The following is a 16,571-nucleotide window of genomic DNA, read 5'->3' as shown; positions in this document are numbered from 1 at the left end:
AACGTTTCCGGGTCAGTGAATGTTGGCCCGCATACTCACTCATGCCTACCGATAACGAATATACAGCAGAGTTCGTGGTCAGTCAATCATACTTAGGGAGTAAGAGTCCCAGTAGTCAGAATCTGTGTAAGAGTCAGTCATTATAACTCAGAGTAGTAGTTAGAGTGGTTCAGAGAGAGGTCAAAAAGAAGAAAAGGGGGGGGGGGGGCTCTTTTATAAAATTTCTTCTTTATTTATTGTAAACTGCCACCAGCAGTCTGGAAAAGTCCCCCGCACAGTGTTGTAAAGCGCATTAGAGCCTTCCATGGAAATGCGCTATGGAAATCGATATATATTATTATTCTATTATATTAAAAGCGAGAGGAGTGGATCTGCTGTTAGTAAATCTGTAACAGGGAACAGACGACTGGAAGGGACAGGTCTAGTATGACGAGCTTTGCTCAAGAAAAAAATTCTCAGCAGGCATCGTAAACTGATGCCGAGGTTTGGGGAAGAAGGTGTTGGGTGGATGTCATCACATTAATTACACCACAATGTAATTACACAGATTAGCGCCCACGAATCCACGAGAGATACGCGATTGCGTGCGAGTTATCGCGGGGTCATCTGTTGGCAATGAAAATCAAAATCATGAAATGAAATGAAGTTTGCTGTGCGCGTAATGGTCATAAAATACTGCGTTTTCTCTGTTTCTGCCTGTTTCCTTATAACGACATTTCTAATCACGTAGTCTTTCAAAGATCCTTCCTTTTCACAGAAGAGGCAATACCTGCGAGGCGCCGTATTCGAAAAAGCCTCTCTTTCAATTATTTGGGTATGATTCTTTCGCTTGGTTTGCCACAAAACAGTAACAAAAGATATCGCAATTTTCATGTGCCGTACGACCTGAATAACAACCGTATCGAATTTCCAGTATTGCGTCACTTGGTGGATCGATCAGTGTTCACGCTTTGCGATCATAGTACACGATGTTATTGTTTTGGTACAAAACCTGTGGCGATCGCACGACTTGGCCTCGTATCCTGGTTAAATTCTTACCAATATTATAATATTAAACCTCGACGAGATTTTTAATGTCGAAATGTCGAAAAGCATCATGTTTTCGATTTCGAAACCATTCGAAATGAAGTTATAGAGGCAGTCGGATTTTCGACGTGCGGCTTTCCACCGGCTAACTTAACCACGCAGAGTCTTTGCAGGATTACAAGTGCCACACTTGACCCTTGCAAGCATTGATATCTACTTTTGAAAGAGGTATGTGACGTTCCTTTGCGCAAATATTTCATACGCGATGTATTTAAGATATTTCCCGACGAAATCCAAAGTGTGGCGGCGCGGGAACTTCAGCCGGCCAAATCATCGTTCGGAGTAGTGGGGTTAGCCAGGTTCCCGACCTCGTTCACGTTGTGTTCACGTTCGGTCTAATAGCTGGTCTATCTTCTTCGTAATAAAACAATCCCCGACGAACTTATTAAATCTGCGGGATTTATGACTATCGTAAATCTGGTGAACTCCGCCACACTAGACTTTGAGCCCGAAGGCGCGAAAAATTGATCTTTTGGCGCCAAACTCAGTCACGACTCCGAAGAGCTCGCTTCCTAACCTACCGAAAGATCAGCTAGAGTAAATTCCCTTGGAGTGGAACTGAAGAAGCTTCGAATACGGATTTCTCATCTCGAATCAGCATGGAGTCAATTTTACAGACCCCTTTTTTCCACCTCAATGTTCGTACCTTGTCGTGGTGAGGTGGCTTGAGTGCCTCAATGACCAATTGCAACACAATTCCTATAACTATACAGAATTCAGCTTCAGTTGGTGGGCTGTATTTTCTGCAAGGTAGAGGCCAGACTAACACGGACTTTGTCATTGTAATTATTGTTATGATTATTATAATTATCATTATTATTAATGATTTTGTTATTGTTATCATTATCTTATGATTGTGATTGAATCATTTAAAACTGAAATAGGCTGCTCAATGAGGATGGCATGCTCAGGCAAGTAGATTTTCATTTATTTACCCCCCTCCCCCCAAGTAGAAATTCAAGTGTTTCTGATAGTTTTTCTCTTCAATAGATTGTTAGAATGCAGAAGATTTTTTAAGACACATTGTACAGAGGGCTTGTCTTAAGTAGTTGTTTTCTGATTCAAAACCACCTGCCTAGTTCTGTTTCTCTTGGGTAGTTAGTCCATGGACTTTTGTTATCTGATGGCAGAACTAACAGGTGGATCTGTTTCTCTTGGGTAGTCAGTCCATTATGGGCTGTTGTTATCTGATGGCAGAACCACCAATCTTTTCTGTTTCTCTTGGGTAGTCAGTCTATGGACTGTTGTTATCTGATGGCAGAACCAGTCCCTATTTTTTTCAGCTCTATGCTGTCAGTCTTTTATGGACAGTTATTTTTATCTGATGGCAGTTTTAGCTTGCTCTTTTTGTTTTGAAAAATGTGTTGCTTATGCTATTTGTCACGTATCATCTGTTATTAGTCATAGGCACTTTGGTCAATCAATGCTATCATTGTCCTAATTATTATTATTGTTAATTCAGCTGCTACTCTTCTCTCTTTGACACAGGGCCCACTACAGACAGCACTAGCTCAATGAAGTCCCAAAACCTTTCACAATGAGCCAACTCAAGAATTGCAGTCCTGAACAGTTTTTGGGGTTTTCCTGTCTTTTCTTGAGATTATTTTGTCTCAGTTTCAATTACTTGGATACTCATTCAGCTAGACTAACAATAACACCATTTTGTTCGTAGATAAACATTGAAATAATCATAATAGTAATATAAATGATAATAATAATGATTTCTTATTGTTATCATCATCATTATCTTTATGATTGTGATCATCATTTTCAGATTGAAATAGGCTGCTCAGTGAGGATGGCATGCTGAGGCAAGTTGATTTTCATTTAATTCCTGCCCCCTTCCCCCAAATAGAAATTCAAGTGTTTCTGATAGTTTTTCTCTTCAATAGATTGTTAGAATGCAGAAGATTTTCTAAGACACATTGTACAGAGGGCTAATGTCTTTAATAGTTGTTTTCTGATTCAAAACCGCCTGCCTGGTTATGTTTCTCTTGGGTAGTTAGTCCATGGACTGTTGTTATCTGATGGCAGAACCACCAATCTGTTCTGTTTCTCTTGGGTAGTCAGTCTATGGACATGTTGTTATCTGATGGCAGAACCAGTCCCTATTTTTTTCAGCTCTATGCTGTCAGTCTTTTATGGACAGTTATTTTTATCTGATGGCAGTCTTAGCTTGCTCTTTTTGTTTTGAAAAATGTGTTGCTTATGCTGTTTGTCACGTATCATCTGTTATTAGTCATAGGGTGACTTTGGTCCATCATTGCTATCATTATCCTTAGTATTATTATTATTAATTCAGCTGCTACTCTTCTCTCTTTGACACAGGGCCCACTACAGACAGCACTAGCTTAGTGAAGTCCCAAAATCTTTCACAATGAGCCAACTCAAGAATTGCAGTCCTGAACAGTTTTTGGGGTTTTTCTGTCTTTTCTTAATTTTTTTTTTGCCCCAGTTTCAATCACTTGGATACTCATTCAGCTAGACTAACACTAACACCATTTTGTTCGTAGATAAACATTGAAATAATCATAATAGTAATATAAATGATAATAATAATGATTAGATTAATGGAAATAATCATAGGAATCATAACCATCAGGATAATGAACATTATTTCTATAACTATTGTAAATATTTTTATCATTGTTATTATTATTATTATTATTATTATTATCATCATTATTATTGTTATCAATGTTATTATTATTTCCATCATGAATTATTAGAGATGCTTGGGAAAAAATGATCTAGTTCCCTCCAACTCATTATTCTTTCAGTTAAGTGAATTAAGACTTTTGTGAACAGTTACTGCTTTATTCTGTCATTCCTGATGACCATAGAAATGGTGAAAGTTCACAGATATTATCCCTCTAAGAGTTTCTCCAGTTGTTTTTTATCCTCTGAATTTGGTTACAACGGAATGAAGGGCAACAGAGTATAGTGCGCCCAGCTAGACATGAATTGCATTAACATTCGCTCTACCATCCCTGTAATAAAAAACTTTGGATTTTTCTCTCCATACAGGGGGCCGCAAATGCATTTTTTCCCTCGCACGCTTATAAAAGCATTCGGCATGCTTGCCAACAAAGCTTGGATGTATGTTTCAGGAACTTAGTATCTTTCAACTCGACACAATTTGCCTGAAACCAAAATAATAATTACGAAAGTTAAGAGATTATTTACTTCTGTAGTGAAATGTACTAAATGATTTGCCCTTTCAAACATAAACCTGAGTTATCAGGTTTTGTCAATCACAAAATTACACGCCGGGTTATTAATATTCCTTGGAGACCTTCCTATATTATCATAAATATCTAAGACAAGCAGGTCTTTTAGCTAGGTAATCTATGTTAAAAATCGCGCTGTACAGTACTTAGAATTATTTTCCTCACTCATTATTTTTCTCACACTGCAACTTCGCATACTACGCAATTATTACTACGCAGTCATATCTGGTGTCCAATTGGGAGAAGAGCTTGTTATTATTTTTGTTTTAGAGGTGAATTGCGATTTCTTGTATGTCCCCTATTTCGTCGAAGAAAAGCTTGAACAAATACTGAAAGTAATGAGTAAGTCACTGAACAACTAGTGCAAAGTGACAGCACTATCGAGCCAAACTGAGAAGTGTTCTTTAATGAATTTTAACATGAACCACCAATTCTTACTATTTTTAATTTCTGCGTTTTAATAGACTTTGACATGTTCTTGAGAAGATATTAAATCGGTTAGCGCTGTTGTTCCCCTCTAAATTATTTTGGTGGAAGCGCCTCAGAAGACGCTGGTTTAACTAAAACCATGTTGGGCGACGTTGCATTTTGACTGCACAACCCGCAATTAAATTTAATTTTAACAGCTATTCGAGTGTGTGAAGAACGGAAAAGAGCAAAATTACATACCATCGGCCTTTGGATGGAGGGACGAATGAAAACTTTCTACAATGCCACTTATCCATTGCTTGTAACAGATAGACCTTGTCCTTACTCTTGCGGGAGGCCGTACGATCTGTTGTCCATTGTAGAACTTGGCAAACTTAGCGCACTCTGCCTCGAGCGTAACAATGTGATCTTTCGATTCTCTATCTCGGTAGCGCAGTTGTTGTGTTGAACATGGACGAATAATACATCGCAGCGTGTCTTGTAGATAGCTAGAGATGCCATGTTTAGGATAAGCGCTGAATATGGACGAGCGTTAAAGCCGCCACTGAAAAAGCACAATCGACCGTTTTTCATTGTAAGGAGGTCTTTCACACAGCTGTCAGAATTTAAAGAGAGGAAGAACGTCGATCTCGCTCACCTAAGTAGCGAAGTACGCCACGAGCGGCGACGATGATCAAACACCTGGAAGATCACCGTGAAGATCACTATCTACTCTTTGGTATCATAACCAAGAGCGAACCCTTTCGACTTGTCACAAGGTTTTACGGTTTATAAAACAAAGGCCCCGCTCTACACAAAGCCTTAAAGAATGAAAGACTGGAAAAGCTTACTTGGTTTGGAATTATAAAAATTTATAAAAATTTCCTTTCTTAAAAATCGAAGATTTTCATGGTTTCCGTAACTTCGTATTTTTCCAAATTTCCTCTTTTGCATGTTATGCTGTTTTGCATTTTCTTCAACGTATAATTTAGTTCAGCGTCGATCATTTATCATCCTTAGAAGAAAATATTCTGATCTTTACGTTTAAGTATAAAATTGCTTTGGCTTACATTGTGCGCATAAAAGGAGCGTTAAAGTAAACATGAGTTGATTCCACGCGAGGGTTTTACCTGGAAAAATGCATGCACACGAGTGACACCGACATTACCGCGTGTCCCTTTCTGGAAAACATTCGTGTTATGACAAGAAAGGTCAGCTTGAGGTGGCTCGTACCGGTTTTCATCTTTTTGATGGTAACTTTGAAAGAATTCAACAGAAAGACTGACCAAGGCCAGTTGAACACTCTTACGGGGTTGAATTACATAATCATTGGTTATCCAAAAATAAGTGTCATTTCGTCACTAGCAGTTTCCATGGCAACGCTTTCATAGGCCTATTCAGACGCATTTTTTTGCTTGTGGCTTAAATAATTCGAAAACTAACCCGGTGACCCCCTGATTTTTTTCAGTGATTGCTTTTGGCACTTGAAAAGGAAAATGCACAAAGATTTTTAAAAAATTATACGAAGCGGAATTTCAGAAAATCTACAAAAAGGACAATTTTCACACATCACAAATTTCCTTCCGTAGAATTTTCTAGTTTTTTTTCTGATGATTCCTTTCGACGTTATCATCATATTGGAACAATAAAAAGAACGGGTCACCGGACTTGTTTTCATGCAATAGCTTTCGTGAGTTTAGCAATTTCCACGCGCGTTTTAAAATCTGGATTGTATAAGATCGACATTTGCTCATGATCTGTTTTAGCTACCGCTAAAAACTTCTCACAAAAGTTAAGGTGGCTCGTACCAGTTTCCTCGCGCGGGGAACAGGTCACTCTTGCGTGACGCGCGCGAGAGAAACGTGCGAAAGAAGCGCGAGATCAAAAGATGAAAATTCAAAACAAAGATGGCGGCGCGTGGAATTTTTTCTACTTTTGTGAGAAGTTTACCTAAGAGCTTGTATTTCATGTGTTGAGCGGCCACTATGAATGCTGGAGATAGAAACTAAGATAACGAAGACGATTTTCGGAGAAGTAACGGTTGCTTCCCTTCACATTTAAAAGAAATATTCAACCGATATGAAATCTTGCGACGGCGAAAAAAGAAGAACTCAAGTGAAGGATAGTCTACCCGAAGTGGAAGAAGACTTTGAAACTTGAAGGAAAATAATATGATATAGCCAGAAGTCATGTGTAGGATTTCTAAGATGAGCTCGGAAGGCTGTCTTTGACGGCTGTTTAATGATTTTCTTAGCAGTAAACGTCTTTAAACATCAGATCGTAGGTGCTCGCGCGAGCACACGCAATTGTCAGCGGTAGCTAAAACAGATCATGAGCAAATGTCGATCTTATACAATCCAGATTTTTAAAAGGCGCGTGGAAATTGCTAAACTCACGAAAGCTATTGCATGAAAATAAGTCTGGTGACCCCTTCTTTTTATTGTTCCAATATGATAATAACGTCGAAAGGAATCATCAGAAAAAAAAACTAGAAAATTCTACGGAAGGAAATTTGTGATGTGTGAAAATTGTCCTTTTTGTAGATTTTCTGAAATTCCGCTTCGTATAATTTTTTAAAAATCTTTGTGCATTTTCCTTTTCAAGTGCCAAAAGCAATCACTGAAAAAAATCAGGGGGTCACTTGGTTAGTTTTCGAATTATTTAAGCCACAAGCAAAAAAATGCGTCTGAATAAGCCTATGAAAGCGTTGCCATGGAAACTGCTAGTGACGAAATGACACTTATTTTTGGATAACCAATGATTATGTAATTCAACCCCGTAAAAGTGTTCAACTGGCCTTGGTCAGTCTTTCTGTTGCATTCTTTCAAAGTTACATACCATCAAAAAGATGAAAACCGGTACGAGCCACCTTAAGGGTTTTGGGTTACCCAAACTATGTAATTTTGACGCCGAAAAGTGCCAAAAAGTAATTACAGAAACTTCATCCGCAACCCCTTGAACGTGCTGTGGGCGCGAACTGAGATCTTCTCTTACAGTTAATAATTGCCAGGCGGAACTCAGATCCGGCTTAGCCTAATTTGCATAAATGTTTTTGGTGGGGTGATTACCCATAAAAGAGGCTATCGAGCGATTGTTTTCACTTTCCTTAAATGTCTCCTACTAATGTCTCTTTCGAAAAATACATTTAAAAGATAGGTCACCGCACTTATTGAAGAGATATGATGGGCCAATCTTAACCCATTTACGCCTTTACTGACACTTTTCACGCGCGCCATTACATCGGTGCGCGGTACATTTTGCGGTAGTTCGAAGTAAGAGTTTTCAAGTAACATTTGAAAAAATCGGGCTTTGTGCACACTTTTAGCCATATCATTTTTTCTCTTCCGTAAATTTTTAACGTCTCCAATTTAAAGTGCACCTAAACCCAAAATTTTTTTTTCGCGTAACGAAATAAGCGTATTTTTTTTGGAGTATTTGTGTGCAAAAATTTTTTTATTTGCTCAAATCTTCAATTTTCTGTGCCCAGTCAAAATACGCCGTCATTTTGGCTCACGACCGAGTTTAAAGAGGAATGGTTCTAGCGGGTAATGTGAGGTCAAATCGAGAACACAAAAGTCTGCATTTCACACATTTTCACTTGTTTGGGAAGGTTGTAGTCGATATTGTCCGAAAATATGCCGACTAAGTGTGTTGTAGGGGGATGTAGCAACGTGCGAAATTTGCAAGAGGGTATCGCGCTTCATACATTCCCCATACAACACACCTCGTCGGCATATTTCGGACAATATCGACGACAACCTTCCCAAACAAGTGAAAATGTGTGAAATGCAGACTTTCGTGTTCTCGATTTGACGTCACATTACCCGCTAGGGCCATTCCTCTTTAAACTCGGTCATGAGCCAAGATGGCCGCCGATTTTCCGTATGTTAACTGGGCACAGAAAATTGAAGATTTGAGCAAATGAAAAAACTTTTGCAAAGAAATACTCCGAAAAATACGCTTATTTCGTTAAGCGAAAAAATTTTTGGGCTTAGGTGCACTTTAAAGGGATAATTTTTGCACTAGATGTGTGCAATAATCAATATAGGTCACCGAGCTCGTTCAAGAGCTACGGACCATCGTACCTCTTTACCTGGTCCGTTGATTGAAAAACAATTACCGTGCTCTCGGAACGCGCGCGCACTTATTCGCCTGATTGCGTGATTTTTAGGCACAGTACGGCATGCGCAATGCAATTCTGAGGAATCACCTTAACCTTGCTGTAACGTTATGATTACAGGTGCTTACTCTAGATGCGGCTCAAAGGCACACACATAAACCCACATAAATGTAGAGGCTAAGATATTTTCAATTAAGTAAATGTTTTTAGTTTTCTAAACTACCCTAATTACAAGGAAAAGACAACTTAGGGCCATTTCGACTACGTTTTCAAAGCATTTGTTTAAGAATTTTAAAGCACTACCTTGGCACTTGCCGATTACATACGCGAGGCACATTTGAAAACATCACAAAGAAAGCGAAAAATGTAACTTATTTTGCAAGGTACTTGCCCTAACCACGACATATGTTAATCTTACAGCAGTAGAAATAAAGAACAAGATAAATTTTACTCTATTCCATAGCACTTCAGTTTTCCTAAAGTGTAGTATCCAAATTCACCAGTACCGCCTAAATCTCCAAATCTCATCTGTTTCACCGGAAGACTTGTCTTGTCAGTTAGAAAACCGCTGTCTTCACGCCATACACCGTCATTCGAATCACAGTTACAGCGATTACTGCGGCTTGCACAAGAATTGGTCATTCCGCATGCGCACTTACCACTACCAGGTGATGCTCCGCCCCAGTAACTCATCTGAACAGAGTCCCGAGACATCCACCAGGTTATTCCAGACATGTAAGAAAAATGACATTCCCACTTGATAAACTGTTCACAACGTGAGGAGACTCTGGTGAGACTAGCCAGCTGAGACAGACTTGCTCCTGTATAGTGAACGTTTCTTTTGGTAGAGTGTCGCACGTATGTTCTGGTTTCACTGTCGTGACTTATGACTGTTACGCCAACTCCATTCTTGTCACTCATGTCACAGTATGCTGTAAACGGTGCTAGAGGTCCCTCGCCATCGGGATCGATGACGTAATTTCCACTTCTAGTGGTGGCGTATTTTCTTAACACAGAACAAGACGTTGGTTTAAACGGAATATTAATTTTGACTTTGGTTCCAATTTGTGTCAGAGCATTACCTGCTCTACAGGTGTAAGAACCTTTGTGTAATTTTCTAACGTTTTTTATTACCAGTGTTCCATTCTGTAGGACATTTGACCCTGCAGGTAAAGAAGACTCGCCCTGCTTCGTCCAACTGATTGTAGTTTTCAAGTCGCTCTCGACCACACACGGCAGATGAACAGTTGAGCCAGCCCTAGGAGTCATTTCTTTGGGGGGCCGAGCTTTAAACCGCAAACGAGAAAATACCGTAAAGTGAAACGTGTCTACTGCTGATCCGAGAATGTTCTCCGCTTTACAGATGTATGTTCCTCTGTCATTTTTTGTTACGTTATAAATATTTAGCGTTCCATCAATCACTTCGGCTCTATCCATTGGCATGATTCCAAACGCCTTAGACCACGTGATATTAGGCTGAGGCTGACCAGTAGCACTGCAGGCGATAGAAACATTTTGTTCTCCCTCAGCTAACACTTCGTTAGATGGCAAAATGATCGTAGGAGCGACTGTAATCATTGCAAGGGAAAGAAGCATGAGTTGTTAAGACAATGAAACTTGTCTCCTCAATCATCATTTACAAGAAGAAAAGAAGGAAGAACTGTAAATATTTAATTGTTGCAAAATCAAAATACTTCAGTTACCCTATGCGTAAGATGTCCAGAAATGCAAGCTGTAACGAAAATGGCAGATTTGACGAACTTTTGTCAATGATTTTTACGGGTTGGACGAAATTTTTCAATTTGTGGAAAGTTTGTCAAAGTGGCGATTCTGACGAAATTTCCCAAAGGTTGTTGACGAAATTATGCCAATGAATAGATATGACCTGGCCCCAAAAAGTTGACGAATTTGGCGAAAGTAACGATTCTAACGAAATCTCACCAAAATCGACAAATCCATATACATTCCCCCAGTCTGACGAAATTTCGTCAAATCTGCCAAATAGCTTTGGCATCATCATCAATGTGCAAACATCATTTGCATAAGAAAGAAACTGACTTACAATGGACAGACAACTTCGCCGAGGCGTTCACTTGTCCCAAAATACTTTCAGCTCTACAAGAGTAAACTCCCTCGTCATCGGGTCTAACGTCCCGAACAATCAGCTGGCCATTGGATCCTAGTACGTGACGTCCAACAGGAAGTGATGAATCCAACTTAGACCACGTGACTTTTGGCTTTGGACTGCCATCTGCCATACATTTGAAAATAGCTGTATGACTTTCATTAACCGTCATTTCAACAGGACGCTGGAGCAGGAATGGAGCCGATAGGGACTGACCCGGCTCGCCTTTGGCACCTTTCACACCTGGAGGGCCTTGTGGCCCTCTGGGACCGGTTTGCCCCGCTACTCCGATATCCCCCTTAATACCTTTCGGCCCCTGAGGTCCTATTAGCCCGTGATTACCAGGACGTCCTTCTCGGCCTGGTTTTCCAGGGGGACCCGGTTTTCCCCGTGTTCCCGCTCTACCTCGTCGACCCCTGTTACCTTTTGGTCCTGGGTGACACTGCGTGATGTCTTTCGCACAGAGTTGGTTTTGCAGAAGACTAAGTTCTTTTTTGATTAGCCTTTGTAATTCAGAGGATGTTGAATTCTGTATTAAAACATTCAAAGCGATGCGTTTTTGTCGCTTTGGGTTTTCCCCTCCACCTGAAAAATAAAGTCTTTCACATGAATAAAGTGGCATTACGTTCATCACCAACCTTTGACCATCTTAGAATGATATAAAATGTAGAGTAACAAAAAGGATCACTGCGGTATCAAAGACGAATTCCTATGTCTTGTATTAATAAATTCTATGGCTGTATTGAACTCGAGGTTGTTTTCCGTCGAATCTAGCTGATCCTTTCACTATTTCAAGGAAAGGGTCGGTCCCGAGTTGAATAGTTGAAACAAAGCAAATTGTATATATGTCGAACTATCAATTAAAGGAAAATTATAGGAAAACAAGACATTTCGCATTCTATGAAGACGAGTCAGCAATCTCCCATTCAAATGGTGATGATAGTTAATGATGGTGCATCCTCGGCCGATAGATCGTGTTCAAAGCCGCGTAATAGCTGAGACTCTCATCAACTATCATGACCTTTTGAGGTTTTTTTTGGCTTAAAGCTGAACTGTTTTTTATCTTGAATTTTAGCTACTTATTTCATCATCCTAATAAATAAAGCTCTTGAAAATAGAAAGACCTGCGGGATGTCGATGAGGTTTTCATTTTAAAATCTGCCGTAGTTTCAACAAGTCGTATACGGCTCAACACATAACACGACAAAAGTTACCTTTCGTCGCCCGCATTGTTTCCTCGGGTTCCATACTGTTCCATCCTCTGTTACTCGGCTGTACTTTTCGAAGGATTTCTGTCTCCATCTTTGAAATTGACTTTGCTGAGTTTAAAATCAGTTGATGGTTTTCTTGTATTCTGAGCTCCTGATGAATTAACGCGACACAACAGAAAATAGACAACAAGAGGCTTGACCCGGAACTCCAGCGGTAGAATATTTGTCTTCTGTTCGTCAGCTTCTGTTCTTTTTCTGTTTCTTTCGTCTTCACAGTGTTCCCAAAATTACTCTTGATATGAGACATAACTAGCGGGACATTTTTCGCTTCACTCGATAATTTCCTTACTGCAGTTCTGCTTGGCTTAAGTTAAGTTCAGCTGTCATGCGAGTAGGGCCGATGATCAATTTATATGTTCTCAACTTCACCGCAGAAGAAACGAGGTCGCTTATTTTGACTTCCTTTGGAGCTAAAACTAATAGAAACATGAACAGATGCACGTAAATAGAAAGCTGATATGTTTATCGCTGGCTGAAACTTCGTGATTGAGTGAAACGGGAACTTTAGTCTTAAATTGAAATGAGGTCAACTCAATCTTCTAAGAGGTTTAACCTAATCAGTCTCTGTTTCACGCATAATGACAACAATTTCCTGTTGCTACAATGCGCAGAAAGATGGTAATTTTATTGTTTGAAAAAAGTTCATGTTTTGGTTAAACAAGTACTTTGTAAACATCTTAATCGACATCACAACTATCTTCAAAGAAATGAAGAGCTCGAGATTTTAATTTCTCTCTCTAGTGCCTAAAACGAACATTTCCTGGTGTCATGTTATTTAGTACAGAAAGTTTGTGTTTGAGTACAACGGGAAGTTTATTGTTATTTTAAATGAGGTGAAACGTATCCTCTTCGAATCGAGAAGTCTTAAAGTTCCCTGCTCAACAAGTAACAAAAAACAATATCCCGATTAGATTCCTAGAAGCTTTTGTTACAAGCAAGAGAAATAAAGACAAGGTTGCGGTAAATGGTTTGAACCCGGGGGTAACATGTGAAGGTATAGTCTGATCGTCCGGGTGAGTGTAGTCCTGAGAAGGACTGTTGTCGGTGGCAGTGACTGACGTTTCGACAACCTGTGCGGAAGTCATCATCAGAGTCAAGTGAATGATTGTTGTCAGTAGAATGTTTTTATTCCAGTTCGTGTGAAATGATCGGTTGGTTTTGCCGTGATGTTATTGGCTGTAAGACTCAAGTGACGTAAGTCAGTCGTGATTGGTCTGTTTCGGTCTGTCGGTAAAGTTAGGTTGTTCTTTTTCGGTCGTTTGTGATGTTTATGTCGTGAATGAGTCGTTTGTATGGGGCGGGTAGTTGTTGACATCTGTTTAGGGGAGTCTGTTCTAAGTTAGTAAACCAGCTTTCCAGAGTCAGTCGTTGAAAATAGTCAGTGCTGTAGGTTAGGCATTGCGCAGAGTCCCAGTCAATGTTGTGGTTGGTAAGTCGATGGTGTTCAGCAATGTGATTGCTGACATCACCTTTCCTCGTCGCCCGTCTGTGTTCAGTCAGTCTTGTTGTGAGGTTTCTGCCAGTCTCACCGATGTAGGAGGCTTGGCAGTCGGAACAATTGATCTTATAAATCGTTCCCTGTCTGTTCCTCGGTTCGTCTTTGTCTTTAACGTTGGTTAGTAACTGACGTAGTGTGGTGATGGGTTTGTGGGCGACGCGGATATTGAAGGGTAGTAAGATGCGCGAGATGTTTTCAGACATGCCTTTTATGTACGGTATGGTTGCTGTAGTCGTGGGGGTTGCGGTGTCGTTTGTTTCGGTAGTGGTAGTGGGTCGGTGAGTGTTTCGTCGGATGAAGTCGTTGTTGTAGTTGTTCTTCGTAAAAAGAGATACCAACTATCCAAGTACCTGACGACAATACTACAACTGCTAACCGACAAATCCAGACATAAACTACAATCCACTGAAGACTTCATTAACGCTACCAAGACTGTTCAGATACCTGACGACTACAAACGAGTGTCATTTGATGTGAAATCACTGTTCACAAGTATTCCACTTCAATTAGCATTACAATGCACTGAGACTGCAATCCGACAATCTACTGACCCCCTACCGCTACCGACAGACGACATCATGGACTTGCTAAACATTTGCCTAACGTCTACTTACTTTCAGTACAACGGTAAACACTACAAACAGTTACACGGCACTGCCATGGGGTCTCCAGTTTCTGTTGTTATAGCAGAAATTGTGATGCAGAACATCGAGGAACGCGCCCTTTCGACTTGCCGACAAACGATAACGCTTTGGTTACGTTACGTTGACGACACATTCACCGCCGTTCGACACGACGAAATTGACGCATTCCACAACCACCTTAACGAACAAAACACTGACATACAGTTTACCAGAGAAGTCGAAGAAAATGGCAAACTTCCTTTTCTAGACTGCCTGGTAAGCCACAACGACAACTCATTACGAACGACAGTTTACAGGAAACCGACATGTTCGGGAGTTTGTCATATCGGAATAAGTGATCATAGCATGGTGTATGTATATAGAAAACTTTCCCTGAATGGGATGTCTAACGGACATAATTCTATTACATACAGAAATTTCCGAAATTTCGATCGCCAAAAGTTTCGTTATGATATTCTATCTCAATGTTGGGAAAATGTATACGAGTCTTCCAACCCAAACGTGATGTGGCAGCAATGGAAATGTACATTCCTGGCTATCGCTGACAAACATGCCCCACTGAAAACGATGCGCGTTCGTTCACGGAGTTCTCCGTGGATTACCTCTGAATTGAAAGACCTTATGCATAATAGAGACATATTAAAAATCAAAGCTGGCAAGACAAATGATCCTAACGATTGGGCATTATTTAAGAAACAAAGAAATATAGTCAATAAGCAAATACGCTCAGCTAAGCAAGCTTATTACCAAAATAGTTTAAATAAGCAAACCAGCGACTCCCGAAAGACCTGGCAGACTATAAACGAGCTAACTTCTCGAAAATCTGGGAAAACGCCAGTGGCGTCACTAAAAGTGAACGGATTAACGATAACTAATCCGTTGGAGCTATCAAACGAATTCAATAACCACTTTGCTAATATTGGTCCAAAACTTGCCAGTGAGATAAATTGTGATAGTGGTAGCTATCAAAGATATCTTACCGCAACAGATAAACGGTTTAAGCTCCAACCCACCAATCCAACTAAAGTATTTTCACTTTTAAATAAACTAGACAAGTCAAAGGCAACAGGCCTTGACAAAATATCTGCTAGGCTTATCAGGGAATGTGCTGATCTCATTTGTGTGCCGATATGTGATATTTTCAATCAATCTATTAGCCAAGGGACGTTCCCAGACGACTGGAAATATGCAAGGATTACCCCTCTTTATAAACAAGGTGATCGCGGTGATGCTAACAATTACCGCCCAATATCGGTGATTCCAATAATGGCGAAGGTGTTTGAAAGGATAGTTTATGAACAGTTATATGCCTATTTGGAAGAGCACGATATTTTATGTCAAAACCAATCAGGGTTTCGTGCTAATCATTCAACTGTAACAGCTTTGTTGGAAGCGACAGATTCTTGGGCATATAATATTGATAACGAGAAAATCAATGGAGTCATTTTTCTAGATTTGAAAAAAGCTTTTGACACTGTTGATCATCAGATCCTTCTATCGAAACTAAACTATTATGGTATACATGGAAAATCTTTCAGATGGTTTCAGTCATATTTGGAAAACCGAACACAAAAATGCTCTGTCAACGGGTCGCTATCCAGTAGCTACTCGTTGACTTGCGGCGTCCCTCAAGGGACCATTCTCGGTCCATTATTGTTCTTATTATATATCAACGATCTTCCAAATTGCTTATCAAATTGTAAACCGAGAATGTATGCCGATGACACGCACCTCACATATGCGGGAAGCAATCTTGAGAACGTTCAGTTTTGTCTAAATGAAGACCTAGAAAACGTCTTCAACTGGCTACAAGCGAACAAACTCACGTTGAACATGACTAAAACCGAATTCATGCTAATAGGGTCGAGGCAGAGACTGAATACTCTCACAGCTTCACCAACAATTAGAATGAACAATACTCAAGTGAGCCAGGTTTCAGCTACAAAATCGCTTGGTGTAATAATAGACGATAAACTCGATTGGCATAGTCACATCGAAAAACTAACGAAAAAGATCGCCTCTGGTATCGGGGCCCTAAAGCGAATTAGGCACCTGATCCCAGCATCAACCTTACATCTCATCTACCAAGCTTTAGTAAAACCTCACTTTGATTACTGTGACATTGTTTGGGGTAGCTGTGGGAAAACGCTACGAGACAAACTGCAGAAATTGCAGAATAGAGCAGCCCG

The 16,571-nt window shown here is 40.0% G+C and overlaps 1 protein-coding gene and 1 long non-coding RNA gene across 2 annotated transcripts; one reads left to right on the top strand and one right to left on the bottom strand.

Annotated features, from left to right (window-relative positions):
- The first annotated feature begins 869 nt into the window (after nucleotides 1–869).
- On the top strand, nucleotides 870–4,945 carry LOC148734522 (uncharacterized). The gene is made up of 2 exons (XR_015999479.1): nucleotides 870–2,897; nucleotides 3,415–4,945. It is a non-coding gene; the product is annotated as an uncharacterized LOC148734522 (long non-coding RNA).
- A 2,967-nt stretch (nucleotides 4,946–7,912) lies between these two features.
- LOC148734521 (uncharacterized) lies at nucleotides 7,913–12,829 on the bottom strand. The gene is made up of 3 exons (XM_088755615.1): nucleotides 12,184–12,829; nucleotides 10,907–11,554; nucleotides 7,913–10,412 (listed from the first exon to the last, which is right to left on the bottom strand). Exons 1-3 carry the CDS (start codon nucleotides 12,485–12,487, stop codon nucleotides 9,292–9,294), a joined length of 2,073 nt encoding a protein of 690 aa, XP_088611741.1. The 5' UTR covers nucleotides 12,488–12,829; the 3' UTR covers nucleotides 7,913–9,291.
- Nucleotides 12,830–16,571: the final 3,742 nt, after the last annotated feature.

The sequence above is a fragment of the Stylophora pistillata genome, chromosome 3 (assembly GCF_964205215.1).
Source record: "Stylophora pistillata chromosome 3, jaStyPist1.2, whole genome shotgun sequence".
NCBI classification, from domain to species: domain Eukaryota; kingdom Metazoa; phylum Cnidaria; class Anthozoa; order Scleractinia; family Pocilloporidae; genus Stylophora; species Stylophora pistillata.
The sequence above is the reverse complement of the archived record's forward strand: the minus strand, read 5'-3'. Positions and strand labels throughout refer to the sequence as shown.